Source organism: Scardinius erythrophthalmus, assembly GCF_964197995.2.
Source record: "Scardinius erythrophthalmus genome assembly, chromosome: 5".
In the NCBI taxonomy this organism is placed as follows: Eukaryota; Metazoa; Chordata; class Actinopteri; order Cypriniformes; family Leuciscidae; genus Scardinius; species Scardinius erythrophthalmus.
Window position 1 is genome coordinate 25655941 of NC_138225.1, and position 21817 is coordinate 25677757.

Genomic DNA, 21817 nt, shown 5'->3' on the forward strand with positions numbered 1-21817 from the left:
CCATCTAATATGTTAACACAATGAAAAAATATTTTTAACCTGGCTTTATCCAATAGAGAGCCTAAGTCCCGCCCCTCCGCTTCCGGCTCATGGGACCTTATTTCGGAAAAAATATGTATGGAAGTCAATGGCGAGAGATAACTTATCTTTTTATTCCGTCTGAACTGTGCCCTGAACTACACATATGATGTTTGTCAATTTAAAAGGTAATTATGAAAGTCAAGAAAGTCGCAGTTTGTCATAAAACAGAAGAGTAACGTTTAGTTTTATGTGAAAATCGCTCAATGAACTACATCTCTCGTCTCGCACTATGTACGTCACAAGATCCGTTGCTCGTATGTGTGTATTCTGGCTCAAAACACTCAGGCATGACGGCGTAACGTTACGATTATAATGTAAGACTATAGAAAAAATGTCAGACGTTAGCTTCAGTAAAGTTAGCTTCATTCATTGAGAGAAAAGGTATGACGTCGCATGTGCGCCTTCTGGGTTTGTAGTCTTTGTAATTACGTATTTTCACAGTCTTATACCTCAGCAGTTTTACATCAAGCTGCGACTTTCTTGACTTTAAAATGTATCTTTTAAATTGACAAACATCATATGTGTAAATCAGGGCACAATTCAAACGAGATCAAAATATTTGTTGTCCCTCGCCATTGACTACCATACAATATTTTTCCGAAATAAGGTCCCATGGTGGTCGACCGGAAGGGGTGGGACTTAGGCTCTCTATACTCAGATATCGTTTTTTAAAATATATGCAAATTAGTGCATATTTGATTAGATATTGCCTGATTTGCATCTTTAAACATTAAATTACAGAAAACTTGTAATACATTTTGTTCTCATCTTAATGTAGGTAATCAACTGGGAAAGTTTAATGGTGATATCTGCTAGTTAAAAATTTTACCCTATTCACCTGTAGTGTCTCGCCTTAAAAACCATGTCCATTTTACTGAAAACATCTTGTGGTACTGTATGCAAATGAACTATAAACTATTTTGATTGTCCCTTACACTGTTGGCCTATTAAAAACAAACATTGAGTTAGCCTATATTTTGCTTTGCTGAATTTGGCAACCCTAACGATCTAGGCAGATTTGATTATAAATAATTTATTAGTTACATCAACTATTCTGTGTTCTTAACGAATCGGTTGAGTGTAAGATTCAACGACTTATGATACAACTGAAGCAGAAATGATCGCTTGAATTAATGAATGAATCGTTTTAGTGAACATATTCAAAAGATTCAAACTACTGGAATGAATGAAAATCCCCGCCAGTAAAAACCAGTAGGAAACGCGCCTTTAGTTTGAGTTACATCAGTGAGAGCCAATCATGTTTAAGCATTAAAGACACCGCCCCTTCTTGGAAGTAAGAGAAGTCGTCAAGGCCCGAGGCCGTGCTCTCAGCCGGTGACGGGTGACGCTTCCGGGCCAAGAGCGCGAGTCAGGAGCATGAGATAAGAGAATTGGTGAGGACTCTGTTTTGAGTTACATTCTCACGTTGTTTATTGGGTTAGATGAATTCGATTTGTATCGAATTTGTACTTGTAGTCATTAGCTGTTTTCCCCTGTCGGCCAAGGTTTGGTTGAGCGCCTTTAATCAACCGGAAGAAGAAGCGTCCACGCGCCCTCACACGACGGAACCGAGGACGTCGAGTCACACAGTAAGTCCTCGTGCTGCATATGGTGTTGTTTATTTGGTATTATTTCAAAGGCCTTTCTTTTCACATGCGATTTTATATGTTGTACGAGAGATCGTGGTTTAAATGTTGCTGCCAGCTGGTGGATCTTTGTATTTCGGTAGGTGTATCGTTTAATTCAAAAATGTGCCAAACAAAGAGCGGCCTGCGTTTCTGGCGCACTTATTATTGCCGTTAATCTTGCTAATTGGCTAACAATCAAACCAGTTGCTACATTCTCAAATTTATCATGCTTGTAAGTTCTTATCCTATTGTCTGTTTTAGTTTTGGCTGTTTGAGTCTTGCTAATTCCAATATCATGTTGATAAACATGATTGAGCGGTCTCTCATGGCCGTAGTTCGTTACGTGACTGGTGTTACAGACCGATGAAAACGAAACCAAAACATAATCCTTGAGAAATTTATACGTTTACATTGTGTAGTAACAAAGCTCTAACAGCAGCACTCTCATCTTTAGCTTTAACGAATTTAGATGCATGCACGTGATACGGGAACAGCTGACCGCGAGTTGCTATGTTTTTAACAAGTGCAGGGCTGTGCTACATTCTAGACCAACGCACTTGCATGCGCCCTGGTTGATCAATGTACACTAGACACTGTAGTTTATATTAGAAGAAAGCTAGAGGTTTTAAACCTTTACAGAACTAGAGACTTGTGAGGTTTTTTTTTTTTTTTTTTTTATAATTTACAACAATCCTGGGCTGCTACTTTACCACATTATATAATGAATAATGAAAACATTCACCAAAAACTGAAAATTGTCATTTACTCATGTCATTCCAAACTTAAATGACTTTCTGTTTCTGTGACATTGACCTTCGTTGTATTTGGAGAGAGAAAAAAACATTATACATTGGTTGTGCCCTGCAGAAGAAAGTCATACAGATTTGGAACTGTACGAAAGCGATTAAATGTATTATTATTATGGGTGTTCTGTCCCTTTAACAGAATGAGTTCGATATTTGATAGTTATAAATGTGGTGTTCTATGATTTATATAGTCTCCACAGACTTTGCGTACCATCAGAGACACCCAGTGGTCTATGAACCCCTGGTTGAAAACGTTCATTTGAGTGTCAGTGAATTTGGGGAATCAATTACTTGTATTTTGCTTCAAACATTAACCAGTTTAAATTAAGTTCCTACATTTTTTTACACTCAAATACGCATCAATTAATTTCTTTACTTTGTCAATACTACAGGTGCAAGATGTCTTACTCATCCCGAAGTTCCTCTCGTGCCACCGACTGTAAGGTCTATGTAGGTGACCTTGGCAATGGTGCAGCCAAAGGTGAGCTGGAACGGGCCTTCAGTTACTACGGACCATTGCGGAGTGTATGGGTCGCCCGGAACCCTCCAGGTTTCGCCTTCGTAGAGTATGAGGATGCCAGAGATGCAGAGGATGCCGTGAAGGGGATGGATGGAAAGTGAGTCAACTTGAGTTCTACCTGCCTACATTTGCCATGATGCTACTGCAGCACATTTAACCCCCTGACCTCTTCAGGGAGCTCAGACCCGCAGGGGTGAGTGTCGGCGGTTTCACTGTTCTCTTTCCGCTCACAAAGGCCCCAACTTTTGTGGCATTTTCCTAGATGCAGATTAATTGTACCCTGTTTTTGAGTTCAGTTGTTTTTCATTGGCCTGGACTTTATCTGCATCTAGGTGAAATGTATGGCTCAGAAATAAAAAGGCTAACGGGGGGAGTCTGGGATGTCCAAACAGCTGGATCACATATGTACACAGCTTTGTTTGACATAGGGAACAAATAACCTTCTGATCTATAATATCCCAGGGTGCTTTGTGGAGCCCGTGTCAGAGTTGAGCTGTCTACTGGTATGTCAAGAAAGTCCCGTTATGGCCGTCCCAGCCGCAGGCAATTTGACCCCAACGACCGCTGTTACCAGTGTGGGGAGAGTGGTCATTATGCCTATGACTGTTATCGTTTCAGCAAGAGGCGAAGCCGACGCAGCAGGTACATAAATAAACGTGTTTTTTTTTATTGCCTTTCTACTTGAGCCTGTTGTTCATAAACTTTCATATTGTTGTTGTTGCTTTTAGATCAACATCTCGCTCTCGGTCCAGATCTCGAGGCCGCCGCTACCGCTCTCGGAGCCGTAGTAATGAAAGGTAAGACCACGCACTGTTCAAGTTGTGTTTGAATTTAATTTTCTTGTCAATATGTATCAGTCTGATTTCATGCCCTCGTTTTTTCAGAAAGTACCGTTCACCTTCATACTCAAAACGCAGAAGCAGGTGAGCTTTGGTATCTTTTCACAGTCCTGTTTCTAACAACTCTTAATTGCAATAAGTCTACTTAACACATTGATTTGCCTCAGCACTGTTGAAGAAGCAATCTTTCTATGGGACATTTTGATTTTCTGAAAGTCCCCCTGTTTATGTTATCCTTTAAAGTCCAACTGAAATCAAAATTGATCCTATTTACTTTGTTAGCGCATATTACTAGTCTTGTGGTGAAAAATTAATCCGTGCAAGTTAATACACAGAAAAAAAATGGTTTGCCGTCGTAATCTTTAATCAAAGTCTGAAAAGTTACTTCGGTCTGGAATGGCTGATGACGTAGGTTTGACGGCTTTGGGTTGGGAAGCGCTTAACCACTCCCCTCAAACCGTTAGTCTGCTATGAGCAAAAGATGGTGAGGAGGAGCGCTAGAGGAAAACCCTGCCCTCTGTTCAATATTCCTTTTCACTGGGAAATGCGTCACAACACTGGAGAAAAGTCGTTTGCAACTTCCGGTTCACGCGGACTTTAAAACACCAAAATGACATTTAAACTTTTTTTTTTCCTTGAAGAAATATTCATCATGCCTTAAAATAGCTTGAATGTAACTCTACACCCTTGCTTCATTTAGTATATGTGGTTCTATGAATATGCAAATCAGCCCCGACCCCACTCACACACACCAGCTCAGAGATCCACTCTTGACGATCACACGTTGTCTTGATTGGTTACAAGGTAGTTTGTGATGCCAGAAACACCAGCTATTGCGTTTTTGAAACTCTTTATTTCACTGCTTTTAAGGAGAAAATACTCAGCAATGGTGTTGACTTATGCTTTAAGACAAACCATGTGCAAATTCATATTAAAAACACCACACAGTCATATAAACATTAAACGCCTGATTTCTACCACAGGGGGACTTAAATTTTGTCATTGATCTCTGGGCTTTTGATTTTTCTTAAACTTCACCTCTGTTTTAGGTCAGGCTCCCCGGCCCGCTCCAGATCCAGAACCCCTGTGCGGCGCTCGCGTTCACCTGTACGCAGGTCAAAAAGCCCTGTCCGGAGGTCCAGATCCAGAACGCCTGTCCGTAGAGACAGGTACTGCATTCACAATTTACATATGCTAATTTGTTTATTCAGTTTCACGATATACGTGTTGTACATGCATCTCAGTGTAAATCTTATTTGTTTCTTTTAAAGTCGCTCCCGTTCACGATCTGGTTCCAGACAGAGGGAACGTAGTGTATCCAGATCTCGGTCTCGTTCGATCAGTCACAAGAAAGACGGGTAAATGCAGATTTACACATTACCACATTTCAGTTGTCATTCAAGGTCGAAAATCTGTAGATGCTGACTGTTTCGGTCTGGGTCTGTGTTCTTAGTCATTCCAGGTCTGCCAGCCCAAGGAGAAGTCCAACACCGGGTGCTGACTGATCTGAATACTGATGCTTCACCCCTATTCCCCACCTATGCCTCAGGGCTAAAATACATTTTATCTTCCCCATGATTTCAATTCTGGTTCTACTGTAGCTACAAAGCTTTTATTTTTTTCCTCCCCACAGTTCAGTGACAAAGCTCCTCCACCTTGTAAAAACATCACTATCATCTCAAGCAGCTCATGAATCTTTTTTTTCCCTTCCCTTTTTCAAAATCCCCTTTACTTCTAAACATTTTTTAAGAGCTCCATTGTTTTAATTTCAGTGTTGAGCCAGTGTCCTGTGATTTGTGGGTAAGGTGGTGAATGAGCTATGTTGTGATTTAGTCAGTGTATTATATGAATGGAAAAGTACGCTGTGATTTGTTTGTTGTAGAAGGGTTTTTTTTTTTTTCACAGAAAATGGCAACAATCTTTTTAATAAAGTAAAGCTTTACAAACCTAACGGTTTCAGTGCATTTTTTTTGCTGACCTGAGTTTTCTTTATTCATCTTTTATTGCTTATTAGATTACATAACGAAGACATGTTATAACATAAACACTCTCATATTCACATATGGATAATCAACAAAAGGAAAAATATACAGTACTGTGTAAAAGTTAGGCATGTTAATATCTCCACCCCCCCCCTCCTCCCAAAAAATGGTTTTAAGCCAGTTATTTATATCTTTTGTTGTAGTGTGTCAGTAGGAAATATCAGTTTACATTTCCATTAATTTCCATTAGTTTCCTTTTTGCCATTAATTGTAATAATCCAGTGCGATTACTGTATGCACAAGGAATCTGACGACTGCCAGGATGATCTGATCTCACCATCATCGAGTCCGTCTGTGATTACATGAAAAAAACTGAAAAAACTGTGAAAAGTACTGGCACTTGTGTTAAAATGCTGTAAAGTGAGAATGCTTTGAAAAATAAAATCACAAATTGAATTTATGATTTAATTTCATTAACTAATTCAAATCAATATATGGTGTAACGACCCTTTGCGTTTAAAACGGCTTTTGTCCAGGTACACTTGCGCATAGTTTTTCAGGCAGCTTTGCAGGAAGGTTTCTTCAAGTATCTTGGAGACGTTCCCGCAGTTCTTCTGGATTCAGTCTGTCTCAGTTTTTTCTGTTTTATTAACATGCCTAAGACTTTTGCACAGTACTGTATATACACCCACAAAAACTAAAATTAGGTCTCCTAGTACAAGATGCATCCAACAATACTTATTTTCTTGCATATCTTATAAAATCCCATAAAATATATCCCCATTGTTTTCTTTTTCTAAGAAAATCATAAAGGGTTTCCAAGCATCTTCAAAAGCCTTATACCTGCCTTTAATAATATACGTTATTTTCATACATTCAATGTCATCTCCCTATAATTGGTGCCTCCAACTTTTTCCAAAGTGCTATAAGCTTGTAGAATACACATTTACAAAAAAAAAAAATGTCGGTTTCACATACAAGGCTTAAAATGCCTGTTTGAGCTGTTTTCATTAAAAGCAACTGCAACTTGCACTGTTATCTTAAAATATGTAAGTGTCATTGTTCCAACTCTAGATTTACACCAGTAATGTGTTTTTTTGTTTTTTTTTCTAGCGCATGTCTATAAAAGCTACTTAAATGCTCTGATTGAACTAAGGCTTAATCTAAACCCTGTCTGTGAAACCAGGCCATATTAGTTTTTGCTGCTCTGTCAAAATTGTTTGAGAATTTTGAAATTGCTGCTGGTATTTAAAATTGTATTGTGATGACCTCATTTACAGCACAAATAATTAATAATATTATTACTGCAAAATACAATTAGAATGGACTGTTTTTTTTGTTTTGTTTTTTAATTGGGCCTTTAGTTGCTTTTGTGTACAGCTTTTAGTCATGTCCTGAATGAAATGCATCTCTCCTGGAGGTCTGATTTTGTTTTGTGTGTGTGTTTGCAGTGCTCAAACATAAAGCTGTTTAGTCGTGTTTCGGATTCACTCCATTCTTGAGTCAAAGCAGTTTATTATATCAAATTGTTAAACCATTTTACGTAGAATTGTAGTACACTCATTACTGTTATAGGGAAAAAATACAAAGATCGAAATTCTAGGCAAACTGAAACGGCTGCAACAAAACATTTAAAAGTGGACAGAAACATGGCAAATTCGCACAGACCAAATATTTTTGTAGTTAAAGTTAAATGTCCTTTAGTATGAAGCATTGGCTGCCTCGAAACCATGGGTTTTTTAATAACTACACAAATGTGTGCAGTGTGTCTGTATGAATCATATATAATCCTTCTTTTTTTTTTTTACTACAATATTTCACTCTCCAAATGCTTTTTTTTTTTTTTTTTTACTACAATATTTTAACAGCAGTATTGCTGCCAGTCTTGAGTCTGCACACAAAAGAGACGTTGAGCAGCTGACTATCTGGTGTAGTCACAACAACCTGGAGCTGAACACACTCCAAACTGTGGAGATCATAATGGACTTCAGGAGGAACACCCCAGCACTCCCCTCCCTTACTATCATAAACAGCACTGTGGCATTCAGGTTCCTGGGCACCACCATCTCTCTGGACCTGAAGTGGGACACTTTAACTCTATTGTGAAAAAAGGCCCAGCAGAGGTTGTCCTTCCTTCGCCAGCTGAAGAAGTTCAATCTGCCACAGTTCTACTCAGCTGTAATTGAGTCTGTTCTATGCACTTTTAGAACTGTCTGGTTTGGTTAAGCTAAATCAGACATTAGAAGACTACAACAGACAGCCCGGACTGCTGAAAGGATTGTTGGTTCTGCCCACCCTCAAGGACCTGTACTCTTCCAGAGTGAGGAAGAGGGGAGGTAAAAATCATCACAGACTCCACTCACCCTGGCCACAACCTATTTTAACTGTTGCCTTCCTGCTGGCGATTCAGAGCGCTGAGCATTAGAACATCTAGGCACAGAGATAGCTTCTTCCCACAGGCCATCTCCCTACTGAACAGTTAAATTCCTTCCGAGGTCAGTTTTAGTGCAATACCCCCACTGTATAGTGCAATTTCTTGTTAATTCACTTTTATTTATTATCCATAATACTGTTAACTGTAAATATGTTCATATCTGTAAATATTCCTATTTACTTTTCTTTATTCTTTAATATATTTATTCTTTAATTTTGTTATTATGTGTCTTGTTGTATTTATGTGTTCACTGGAAATTAAGCTTCATTTAGCCTACAGAGAAAAATTATTTGTGTGAGCAAGCACACTTGGCAATAAAGCTCTTTCTGACTGATTCTAATTTAGATAAACGTAATTTTGGTGCTCCAGACGCATTCGAACGCGACTACGCAGCCTTAAAAATGTTGTCTAGGTAGGCAGCTTAATAAGTGTTGAAGCGCAGCCATTCCCAAAATTCCTTTTCCTCGCGCGTTTCCCCCTCCTCCTGCGAGTTGCCGTAGCTCCGGCAGTGTGTTCCATTTTATAACATTTCATTTGTGACAACATGGCTGCTGCGGCTGGCCATTATTACGGTGACGGAGGCAGAGCAACAAAAAGACAGAAAACAGACGGCGACGGAATGGCCACGGTACTTTCATTCAATTCATGTTATTGCATTTTTTTTAAGTTTGTGGTGCTAGATATTCTTTTTTTCTTGAAACGATTTTTTCTCCATTCAATACGTGATGCTAATAAGGCTAGCTTGTAGCTAACACCAATTTGTTAGGCTGTTTAGTTATGAGAAATAATTATGCGATTGTGGAGGATATAAGCATTACATATAAGGTGAGATATAATATACATCATCTAATACAACTAATTGGTCCCTGTGGTTCGGCTAGGATTGCTTTCCTCAATGCGCATTCATTGTTCTGCTCAGTCGGATCAGCCTCTGCCATTCACACTGCTTGTTAACAGACCTCTTTTCATTGATTTAGCCGAATGGAAAATGTCGGAAAGTGCACGAGAAAATTCAAAAGCAGTAGAATTTCAGTTTTTGCGCGAAACACCAACGCTGGCTAGATCATGGTATCTGAACTCTGAATGTGATGCTGGTAATTGGATCAATTTCACTAGTTTGAATCTTTATTTACTACAGTCTTACAGCACTGATGTTTACCGAGAGGCTAACGTAGGGAAGCAAATGAATGAATATTTTATATATTTGCTTTAAGCATTCACAAGGATTCTAGTTTTCTACTATTGTTTAATTTAACCATTTGTTCTTTCCTTTGTATGTGCAGGAGGGTTACAGTGACCCGCACAAGACCTTGCCCTCGCTTGTGGTGCATATAAGGGGGCTTATTGACGGCATTGCCGAGTCTGACCTGGTGGAGGCGCTACAGGAATTTGGCACTATAAGGTAATGTTCATGGTGGATAAGAATTGTCCCTGTCCCAAATGCTATCCTCAGCCCTTGTGGTTCTCATTCTAGTCCTTACTTTGTTGACAGAGATATTACTTTACAAAAGGGTTTATTTGAGATTAATTTAGAACACCTATAACAAAAATTCCTTAAAACCAGTGGTTCTCAGTCTTTTTGACTCAAAGGCCCTCCATTGTCCAACACAATATTCAAAGGCCCCTGATATCGGAGAGCTCTTTCCTCTGGTGTAATTATGAAAGCGCTGCTTTATTCCACTAGGAAGTGTTGATATTAATACAAGATTATGATTCTGTGTGTTTTTTATTAAAAATAATTAGGGCTGTTTTCGACTAAGGATTTTCATAGTCGAATCTGATTCGTTAGATTTTGCCGTAGTCGACTGATAGTCGAACCTTTTTTTTTTTTTTTTTAGATAGCAGCTAGATTTTTTCCATTTCAAACAAAAGAGCTAAAAAAACTAAAAGAAAAACATGGTGTGTAACAAATACCTTTTATTCATTTAAAGCCAGATGAACAAAACATATCACACATATATCATAACATTTCATAAACATGAGGAGCAATATGAGAGAGAAATTTGGTGATCGTTGTTTAGGTACATTAAACCACGTAAAGCTTTTTCACGCCCATGAGAACCGTGTGGAGTCAACTCACAGCCGCTCTGGAAGCAGAACCGCTTAATATCAGATAACGTCCATAATAATTGGACTCTGGGTTCGATTTTTTTTTTGACCATTTTAAGTGGTTATGAGGAGCAATATGAGAGGGAAATTTGATGATCGTTGTTTAGGTACATTAAACCACGTAAAGCTTTTTCACGCCCATGAGAACCGTGTGGAGTCAACTCACAGCCACTCCGCTGCCCTGCTGAAAATGTGAAGCAGAAACGCTTAATATCAGATAACGTCCATAATAATTGGACTCTGGGTTCGATTTTTTGACCATGTTCAGTGGTTATGAGGAGCAATATGAGAGGGAAATTTGGTAATCATTGTTTAGGTACATCAAACCACGTAAAGCTTTTTTCACGTTAGGACTTATAAAGCCCATGAGAACCGTGTGGAGTCAACCCACAGCCGGAGCCCTGCTGAAAATGTGAAGCAGATTTTTGAATACATTTTTATTTATTTACATTAGTAAGCTACAGGACATCGTCTTTCAAAACATGACCTGCGCGAAAGCGAAAAAAAAAAAAAATTTTACCCAGCCCTTCTGAAAATGCGATGAATGCGTCTCTGTCCCCAGCACATCTCAAACCAAACTGACGCCCATGTATTCGACTATGAGTTTCATAGTCGAATCAGACCTCTCCGAATCGAATCGTCGAATCCTCGACTATTAGAAGTCAGCCCTAAAAATAATACTTATTGAGGATTTCATTTTTTTTTCTTTTTTTGCATTTCAATTTATTAAAAAATATATAATTAAATAATTCTAGAAAGTTTAAGGCCTCTCGGCTGAGAACAGCTGCTTTAAATTCAACAAATTTTAATATCTGACTAAATAAAAAAGAAACAGTACTAATGTCTTCATTGATATTAAGAGGAAACTTCTTTAACCAATAATAGTACACCAAAGAGTGTTTCTAATCCCATGATGATAGTCCATTATTCGAGATGGGGATGGGAGGTTTTTTTCTTCTATTAATTGATTTGCATTTTGCACCATTTCAGCAAAATTGTTTGAGGAATTCAAAGTCATTATTGTGTGTGCATGTGTTTGTCTTTCAGTTATGTTGTGTTGATGCCAAAGAAGCGTCAGGCACTGGTGGAGTTTGAGGATATGGGCGGCTCCTCTAACGCAGTGACATATGCTAACAATAATCAAATCTACATTGCTGGCCGGCCATCTTACATCAATTACTCTACCAGTCAAAAAATCTCTCGGCCCAGCGACTCTGATGATACAAGGAGCGTCAACAATGTACTACTCCTCACAATCATGAACCCCATCTACCCCATTACCACGGTAAGTTGTTTAGATATTGATCATCATGGTCATATATTATGATGGTGTAGCTGAGTAGACTCTACTGTCTAGCTGTCTACTACTGCATCTGAGCTTGTCTTCATTCTTTGTGCCTCTGTTTATTGTCATTTCTTGTCCATAGGACGTTCTGTACACCATCTGCAATAACTGTGGACCTGTGCAAAGGATTGTGATCTTCAGGAAAAATGGAGTTCAAGCCATGATCGAATATCCTTGAACAAAATTACTTCAACCTTCACTAATGTGTTTTAAGATTAGAGTATGGGGCTTTTCACTAGAACAAAGATCAAACCCTGTACAAGTGTAGTTTAGGCTGCATGCTCTTATTTACATTAGAAATATTGTTCTCCTTGACTCTTGGTCACATTTGACTCAGTCCAGAGTGCACAAAGAGCTAAAGCCTCTCTCAACGGAGCTGACATCTACTCGGGCTGCTGCACCCTTAAAATTGAGTATGCCAAGGTTAGTACCCCATAAAATTACATCAAACTGTTTGTGCTGTACAGTGCCTTCTACAGGCCTGGAGTCAATATGGCAAATTAAGTCATTCTGTAATGGATGCATTTATTATTATTTTTCTTCATTAAAAGGTATAGGCTAGTGACTAAGCTAGTAACTAAATCTTACACATAGTCAAAGGTAAGTTGAAAAGTCATGACTCTTTTGGACTGTTCACATTTTAATAAAGACATGGAACACTCATTTCACGGTAAAATGAGTGCCAATCATTTAAAGTTAGTTACTGTACTAAAAAATCTATATTATCTAACACATAACAATTACATAAATATAAATAACTAAGCTACAATTTGTATTAAGTTGTATGCATATATCTTATAATCGCATATCTGAATTCAGATTTCAGAATGAGTGCTTTGACATTTGCAGAAGGCTTATATGTAGCACACTCACACTTTTAATGAGCAGGGACAATTCAAATGATTGTGACTAATTACCCCTGTAAAAACTTACTCCTAATGAAATATCACTTTTTATTGTACAGCCAACCCGTCTCAACGTCTTCAAAAACGATCAGGATACATGGGATTACACCAACCCCAATCTCAGTGGCCAAGGTACTGTACAGCCGTTGCACTCTTGTCTGTGCTGCTCCTTATGTTTTTTGGGGATGGGTGTGTGGACAGGCCTCCTCAAGTGACGCCCTTGGGAAGTTTGAAGTAACTTTAATAGTGGATCTTTTCCCAACTACGTCACTTCAGTGATGCTGCTTCATTCTTGTGTTCCTTCTCTTTAGATTATAATACAAAATATTTACATGGTTGTAGTAGTAAATAGACATTCTTACATGGAAACGCATTCTTGCACATACGCAAAAAGAACATCCGCCTTTAAAAAAACGCACATTCGTTTATTTAATGGAAAGACATGCACTTGAGAGGGCATGATTGTCATACTGACTGCAGAAGCGCACATTCTTAGCTCATACTGACGTACACTGGTCTGTTGCGCATGCCACCTGTTAAAGCACAAGTGTTTCTCATATAGCAATTCCTTAGAAGCAGGCACTCCTTTCACCTGAAGTCACTGAGCATGACACTGCATCAAGCAAATATTACATGATGGAGATTTGTTTTTTGCTTTGCAATAGAAATGGGGTGTCCAGTCCTGCTCCTGGAGGGCCACTCTCCTGAAGAGTTTAGCGCCAACCCCAAATTAAACACTCCTGAACCAGCTAATCAAGGTCTTCAGGATCACTAAAAATTTCCTGGCAGGTGTGTTGGGGCAAGTTGAAGCTGAACTTTGCAGGACGTTGTCCCTCCAGGAGCAGAATTTCACTGAACGGGGCTGTAGAGCCAGGCTGTATATTATCAGGTTGATTCGTGAACGTAAAGATTCACAATGGTCCAGGCAATATTTAATGGATCATTCAGGAACCAACTTTACCCAGATTAAGTTGTTTTATAGTAAATTTTGGCATTCAGAATATTATTATTTTTTTTTATTTTTATTTTTTATTTTTTGAAGACTAAAGCTTGTTTGTCTTTGGCCAGAGTTTATGTATTTGCTCTTATGCAAAATATCTATGTATCAGGTCTCAAAGGGTAAAATTGCTGAGCATTTTTACTCCTGAGATGTGATGCGTTAAGCTCCTGTGCTTGAACTAGCTGCTGAACACATTTTACATCCAACAAAACATTTCCATGTACTTAAGTTTCTCTGCAAGGCACACTCGCAGCACTTCAGCAGGCCACATGGAACAGCCAAACGGAACTCATGGCAACTTTAAACACTTCAAAGTCTGCAGTTTCACTCGTATCGAAGTCGCACGGATACAAAACACTCAAGATATCCTTCCATTCTCTACAAAGGTGGCGGACATCTCTGAATTAACGACACATTTTAGGGACATGAGTCTAATCTCTTTGGATAACACATTACAGACTATCACCGAAGACTTTCACATATCAACACCGACCAAGCGACTGATCAAGCTGCAAACACATGAAGGGAAGTGGTACAGATACACAGAATGACAGAAGAATAGATATTTTCTTCTCGTTCCCTGCCTAATGCAGTCATGTTTCTTGGGTGTTTGGGCTACTTTTGCTCTCGCTTCTCTCCTCTTTCCTGAGAACATCATGCGAACATGCCGCACTGACATAAGTGACAACACCAGATCAGGATTGCTACAACACAAGTGCCATGGTCAGAGATTTGGGTTGGTCAGAGATCGCCATGACATCATGCCAAGCTGACATTGTCATGACAACATACTATCAGACAAATCGTTTGAGATTTATGCAGAGATCATCATGACAACACGGCAAGTTGACATTACCAGCATGACACAAGTCAACAGTGCTTCAACACAGCGGCGGTGGTCTCGTTGCGCACAGCACGACAAGTTGAGATCGTCACTACTCACCCGGCCAAGAACAGACATTTGTCTATACATAACGAACAGATGACATCGACTTTACACCGTGACACATCCAAAACCGCATGATCACAGGCCACATGCTCTGACATCAACGTGAGATTGTTGCAAACACATCCTTTCGCCATCTTGCTAACAGTAGTGAAATGCACCAGACAAGACACTATGGGTGACAATAGCGACAAAACACCGCTGTAACACACGGGAAAGGACCACAGCTGCCCACCGATCACACAGACAGATCCTCAGCTCTCCCTCCCCAAGCCCTGTCTCTTTGTGGACTGAAGTGCTTTCTCTCTCTCATTTCTTCATCCCTCTTCCTCTTCCTCTCTATGTTAAATCTGTTTTATTCATTGGGCACGGCTGACCGTGTTCTGATCCCTGTGTTACGCCCCCTGTGTGACGCAGGTGTGGATAAGTCTGATTGCTGATGTGGCGTCTCTTCTAAACTCAACACCGTCTGCTGTCTGCTATCCACCTTTGCTACTACGGTAAGCACCTATGTGCCTGGAATGCACCAAAAGCACATGCAGTGGACTGGGAGGAATATCCTAAAGAACTGAATGAAAACGAAATCATCAGGAAAAGAGCGACTGGTAAAGAATATCACACTTCCACCATGGTGCCTGCTGCATTTATTTATGTATTTATTTATTTAAATGGGCATATAGCACATTGCTCATTTAAACTATTCGTCCTAGCTGGATCAGCTAGAACTTTGTTTGTAAGATATTTTACGCCATTTCTGGCATGGAAGGGAAGACCTTGAATAACACTTTCCTGTGGCCTTTTAAGCCTAAATAAAGAATACTTTCACCCATCCTCACCCCCTGGTGGTGGATGCATGTAGCTCTAATTTATTATTATTATTTTGGGACCATTTGAGTAAGGTTGTTTTCCCACAAGTGACTGATATTTATTGTGTTGTCTTTAGAAGGTAACATTTCCTGTGGGAGTGAATGTTCCTTATAGTCCTGAAGCGTTTTTAAGTCCGAAAATATTCAATTAAAATGTTACATTTTGTAAATGCATGTTATGGATCTTGAGAACTGTGTGTGGTGACCGTGATTTCACCAAGTACAACATGAAGTTGATCCAGGAACAACATTCCAGTCAACCAATCAGATTTGAGGGACAAGTTTACAGTGTGTCAAGTTTAGGTTTACAACCAGGCTTAGGTGCTTCTACATCAGTGTTTACCTATTATTTCCCTCTGATTTTAGGGATAAATTATGGGTAGGGATAGGGTTAGGACAACATTTTCGGACAGGAATGTTCCAGGATCAACAAAATATGTTGATACAGAAACGTGTCTTGGCAAAAACACGGTGACCACTTGTTTTTGACCTTGTATGATTGAATCAATATTATTATTCAAACTTCTGGTGATGTATGCTAGACTCTCCAAGCATTTAGTCTGCTTAGGCCCCGTCCCGTAATTACAGTCGATTGAAAACTCGCATTCAGATCTGCCTCCGACCTTTCAACAACCAATGGATGAAAGACCCTGGCCTGTCCTACTTTTTTTTTTTTCTCTCTCTCTCTCTCTCTCTCGATTGTTTCATTTAGGTGTCACAATACAGAAGAAAAGATCATTTAATTTAAGCACGACATAACATAACTCTAAAAAGACCTACCACCTTATCATTTGGCAGCCATGTTCATTTGTCTAGTCAACTTGAAATCAAAATTGACTCCCATTTACTTTAATGCATTTTTTCTTAGCTTATTGTCCATGATTTATTTGTGCGCATTATTACAACTGTTCCAAATACACATTTATTTTCACATGAAATATGATTTTCAATGAGAACATTGGGATAGGTCAGATTAAAGAAAGTAAAACTGGTTGCAAACAGTGTTTAATGTTCACTTCAACTCAACTCCACCCTTTTGGAAAAGCCTTAAACCCCTTCCTAAAGTTTTTGGTATTTTATCAATTTAAGTGAAACATTAATTCATTCTGTTTATTGAAATCCCTGTCTAGGTAAATAAACATCACTGTATTGTTTTAGTAGTCTCTGCTCTCCTTTTCTGTGAAATCTTGTGTTATGACTTTGATGTAATTTGAGTGTATTTTAATTGGAGAAGACCATTTATTTTGGTCTCACAGGCACAGATAAAACGTATCTAGAACCAGGCTACTTATGTGCTTATTTTTCATTCAATTAATCAATACATATTGTTCTTTTGAGCCCCTCTTGGAACCTGTGGTTTTACATTCTGACCCAAGTGAAATTAATAAATGCATATTTGGTTTTCGAAGTATGATTCTTTAATCATGTTCATGTTGTATTTTTATTACTTATTTTAATCTGATTTGTGTGTATACCTGTCTGTGCAGATACCGATGCAGATGGCAATTGGAACAATACACAAGGTGTGTGTTTGGTTGTGTATGAAAGATTTTCTTGGATCATCTAAATAGTTGAATTTCTCTTTGAATAACCTGACGTCATTCAAAATCTCCATTATGGCTTCCTTTAGTATTGCAGTAATCGGGATTTTGTAGTTTTAACACCCTATTCTCACTGCATGTCACTCACTGAACTGCACAGCCCTTCCTTTTCTTTTGTTTGTGATCACAGCAGTTGTAATGCTGTATTGTTGTTTTGTCTCTTTCAGACCCCAACGCTAACACAAACAAGCGGCAGAGGCAGCCAGCACTGCTGGGGGATCATCCACCTGAATATGGTCAGTTTGTTACACACATTAACAAATGGCCCAAATAGAGGCACGGAATCAGTCCCTCTTGCTTTTATAGGTCCTTATTGTGTATATTTTATTCTCAGTCCCCTCTCTCTCTCTAATTTTTTTTTTTTTTTTTTTATAGCTGGTCCTCAGGGTGGCTATGGTCACTATGATGACACTTATGGACCACCTCCTCCACCCACTCACTACGAGGGTAGGCGCATGGGGCCCCCAATAGGGCGTGGCCGTGGCGGACCCCGGTATGGTGGGGCACAGTACGGACATGGACCTCCTCCACCAGACTACAATGCTCATGCTGACTCTCCTGTGGTCATGGTGTACGGTCTTGAGCCCAACAAGATCAATGCAGACAGATTGTTTAACATATTCTGTCTCTACGGTAATGTGGAAAGGGTGAGTGGGTGATTCTTTACGTAAGTGGCGTTGTGGAGCTTATGATCCTCAAATGAAGAACTTGGAGGTTCAACTGCGCCTTAGAATTATAACCAAGTAATGGCTGAAAGCATTTGTCAAGCAGACCTTAAGTTAAGAGTCTCTTAATCTCACCAAGGCTGCAGTTATTGCAAGAACTGCATTTGTTTGAAATAGCAAAGACATTTAGGCCCAATCCCAATTCTATTTTATACCCCTTCGCCTACCCCTTACCCTTGCCCCTTGAAACAGAATGGCAAGGCGTAGGGGTGAAAATATTCCACCAAGAAATGGGACACCACTACTACGTCATTATACGTCGTTGCTAGCGCCTACATCAAGTCTATAGTGAGTTACAGCTATTTTTTTGCATTTTTCTTCTGATGTTCGCAGAAATCAACAGAGATGACGATATCTTCGACGCCTAATGCTGCGTTCAGACCAAACGCGAATAGAGCGTCTGGCGCGAGGGATTTCAATGTTAAGACGCGTTTACCCGCGTCTGGAGGTCTTGCGGCGCGAATGAGGCGTTTAGTGTGGCGCGGTGGACGCGAATTCACCTCATTCGCGTCCACTTCGCTTCAAACTTTTGCTTTTTACACGCGTCATATTGTTAACGAACTTTAGCTTTTTTTTTTTTTTTTGCAACCGTTTCTTTGAAGAACATGACCGTAAATATGAACACAATATTGAATGTGACAAAGAAAATGATTATTGGCAGTCATGTTGCCTCTGTAGCCGGTGTATGCAGGTACATTTCTCATACCCCTTCGTTTGAAGTGTGGTCCCGAAAAATCTTCGTTTCAAGGGCCCCTACCCCTCCAACCAAATGAGAATTGAGACAACCCTACCCCTTCACGGGAAGGCGCAAAACGGAGGGGTTGGGGCAAGGGGTGAATTGGGATTGAGCCTTAATGGTACAAAAAAAAAACTATCATTTTTGATCAATTTAACGTGTCCTTGCTGAGTAAGATATTAATTTCTTAAATCTTGCTGATTCCAAACTTTTAAATGATAGTCTCCTCATGTGTTGAATATTTGTGTGTGTTTGTGCTCAGATAAAGTTTATGAAGAGTAAACCAGGTGCTGCGATGGTGGAGATGGGAGACTGCTATGCCGTGGATAGAGCCATTTCTCACCTTAACAACAACATGCTGTTTGGACAAAAACTCAATGTCTGGTGTGTACAGTAGAATGTCTTTTAGAGCATGCATATCCATTATACATCTATTTTATTATACATTACTTTTGTTTCTTAATTTTATTTTATTTTAAAATGAGTCCATTTACTAATTATTTAATGTAAAATGATTTGACCATAAAGTTAGCTTTTCCATTCAAAACAAGTAAAACTAAATCTGCATGATTTCTGTCTGTGTGCACTACCATTTAGTTTTTTTGTCTATTGGTCTGCAGTGTATCCAAACAGCAGGCCATAATGCCGGGTCAGTCATACCAGCTGGAAGATGGCAGTTGTAGTTTTAAGGATTTTCATGGCAACAGAAACAACCGTTTCACCACTGCTGAGCAGGCAGCCAAGAACCGCATCCAGCAGCCCAGCAACGTACTGCACTTTTTCAACAGTCAACCAGACAGTACTGTTGAAGTTTTCAGTCAGGTCAGAAATCGTATGTCATTTTAAGGTTGCAGTGTTTATTCTGAGTGATATCTGTGCATGTTTTTTTTTACGTTGCACTTTTAACAAAAACATTAACTCACTACAACTTCTGACTCTCTCGGTTGTTTTCCATTTTACTCAAATATACACCAGAGTCATTGGGACAAAGATGTTTTGTGCTTTAAAGATCCGGGGGTGTGTGGGCTCAGTTTAACAGTCTTTTCTGTATCTTCATCTACAGATTTGTGATGAGTTGGGAATAAAGAGCCCAACCAGCGTCAAACTGTTCACTGGCAAGAGTGAGTTACTAATTGGTTTAATATGTTTGTAAATCGTCAATTTATTGTGTGAATTATGTTAAGTGTATATAGGTGGTGTATGTTTGGTTCTATGTAAATACACTTGTGTTGTGTGTGCTCTTGTGTTGGTGGAACTGCAGGTGAGAGAAGTTCATCTGGTCTGTTGGAGTGGGAGTCAGTAAACGATGCTATGGAGGCTCTTGCGCTGATAAACCACTTCCAGATGAAGAACCCTAGTAAGTACTCAGCTTACATCCAGCCAGCACACTTTAACGCTACTGCAATGTGACTACTATAGTTATGGCAGCTACACGTTTTTGTACTGGTGTGAGTTATTTCGGAGCTGTTTTGCTCCAAGGCGTGCAACACAGCATTCTTCATCGCATCATAATCTAAACTCTGTTCAAGAGTCAACGCGGCACAAACTTCTTGAGCTTTCCCAACCACTTTACACTGCAACAGCAGCGGCCATTGAAGCGTGGCGGCGATGCGTTTAACACAGTGAAGTATGTATCCACTTCACTTTCATGGAAGAACGGGACTAACGTGATTTGTTTACTAATATCAAAACTTGGACTTACTTGCAAAACTTGCGTCGAGAGACAAATTCGGAACCAGGAGTGGAAGTGCTGCTTGGAGAAGACACAGGTGTACTTGTGCCGGGTGGACAAGTAGTTGGAGACCTGTTGGGAACCGTAGTTTTAAGTTCGAGCTCCAGCTCTTTCAGTTGGATTGTGCGCTGAATTTCCAGATTGACTGTTTTAAATAAATGTGCGCTCACTCAAAAAGATAATGTTCAAACAAATATAAATTTATTAACAAAAATATAGTGAAAACCAGAAACAAAGGGGATAAATTCAGGAGTGGACAAGGACAATAAACAAAATAACTAGTTTAATACCCTCTAAAGAAATCAAAAGAAAAATGCAACGCAACTTCCCTAACTCCTTAACCCAAAACATAAAATAAACATATGCAAAAGAAATGGTGTCACACTCCCTACTTCCCCTAAATTGAGCATTTACAAATAATATTTACACAATATATCTGAAGGCCAAAATAATTCAAAACAACCTAAGAGTTATAAATCGAATGAACAAAAGCAAGTTTCACACAATCACAGAGGAATTCAAGACAGAGCAAAACAAATGGCATGCATTCGGCCTACATAGTGTTTGGGGTGTTCCTTTTCAGTGGAACCAAAATTAGACCATTCTGGATCAGACCAATCAGGATCTCTGCTGGCTTGAGTGCAGGCCACACCCTCTCCTGTAACAGAAACACTCAGAAACACATACTTCTAAAAGACATAAGCTGTAACACAGTAAATCATAATGTTCCTTAAATTTTCTTTCTTTCTTTTCTCCTCAGGTGGGCCTTACCCATACACTCTTAAACTGTGTTTTTCAACCGCACAGCACGCCAACTGAAACCTATAACACCCACTAACCTTCCCGGTGATCCCAGCACCATAGCATGTCTTAATTCTTGACCTGGAGGGAAAGAAATGGGACTGTTATTTCCACAATAAGACTGGACTCAATGTTTTGTATCATTGTTCATTTTAAAGAATTTTTTTTAATTGATATTAATATACTTTTTTTTTTTTTTTGGACCGGTCTTGTATAACAGTAAATTTGTGTGAAAATGTATTAAATTAGTAAAGACATCATTGTGAACCAGTTTGTGTCTTGTGTATGTGGTTTGGCTCAAAACACTGGGATTGCTGGTGTGCTATGGAAACAGCCAGCAACTAACCTTAACACAAAATGAATACCAACTTTACTTAATCAAACAGAATGGAGATCAATACTCATTTGTGGTAAATGGTTTCATATGTCAATGAAGACTGGAGTAATTATGCTGAAAATTCAGCTTTGCCATCACAGGAATAAATTACTTTTTAAAATGTATTAAATAGAAAAGTTATTTTAAGTTGTAATATTTCACAATATTACTGTTTTATTACGTTTTTGATCAATTAAATGCAGTGTGAACAAAACTTATTACCAACCCCAGACTTTGAACAGTAACTTAGTTGTCTTAATTGCAGATTAAGTTTGCTCATTGTTAACAGTCCTTTACAGAATGCATAATGTGCTATTGTTTTTAGTATCTTTGTAGGATATGGTCAATACTGGCCAGACTTGCGGCCTCTGTATATGACAATATA

General features: G+C 39.1%; 2 protein-coding genes across 4 annotated transcripts; both read left to right on the plus strand.

Annotated features, from left to right (window-relative positions):
* The first annotated feature begins 1295 nt into the window (after positions 1-1295).
* srsf7a (serine and arginine rich splicing factor 7a) lies at positions 1296-5825 on the plus strand. Of its 2 annotated transcripts, XM_081365462.1 has the most exons (9): positions 1296-1475; positions 1587-1670; positions 2908-3132; positions 3498-3677; positions 3764-3832; positions 3920-3958; positions 4924-5043; positions 5146-5232; positions 5328-5825. In XM_081365462.1, the coding sequence occupies exons 3-9, from the start codon at positions 2915-2917 to the stop codon at positions 5377-5379; spliced, it is 765 nt and encodes a 254-aa protein (XP_081221588.1). In that variant the 5' UTR covers positions 1296-1475; positions 1587-1670; positions 2908-2914; the 3' UTR covers positions 5380-5825. The 2 variants fall into 2 exon arrangements, with proteins under 2 accessions (XP_081221588.1, XP_081221589.1); XM_081365463.1 differs by lacking the exon at positions 1296-1475 and having other exon boundaries at positions 1652-1806.
* A 2982-nt stretch (positions 5826-8807) lies between these two features.
* Positions 8808-21316, plus strand: hnrnpl (heterogeneous nuclear ribonucleoprotein L). 2 transcript variants are annotated; one of them, XM_081366350.1, is made up of 14 exons: positions 8808-8918; positions 9574-9692; positions 11447-11684; positions 11827-11912; positions 12071-12167; positions 12709-12781; positions 16949-16984; positions 17230-17298; positions 17438-17709; positions 18786-18907; positions 19144-19345; positions 19587-19644; positions 19773-19880; positions 21016-21316. In XM_081366350.1, the coding sequence occupies exons 1-14, from the start codon at positions 8835-8837 to the stop codon at positions 21072-21074; spliced, it is 1623 nt and encodes a 540-aa protein (XP_081222476.1). In that variant the 5' UTR covers positions 8808-8834; the 3' UTR covers positions 21075-21316. The 2 variants fall into 2 exon arrangements, with proteins under 2 accessions (XP_081222476.1, XP_081222477.1); XM_081366351.1 differs by having other exon boundaries at positions 19785-19880.
* The last annotated feature ends 501 nt before the right edge of the window (positions 21317-21817 follow it).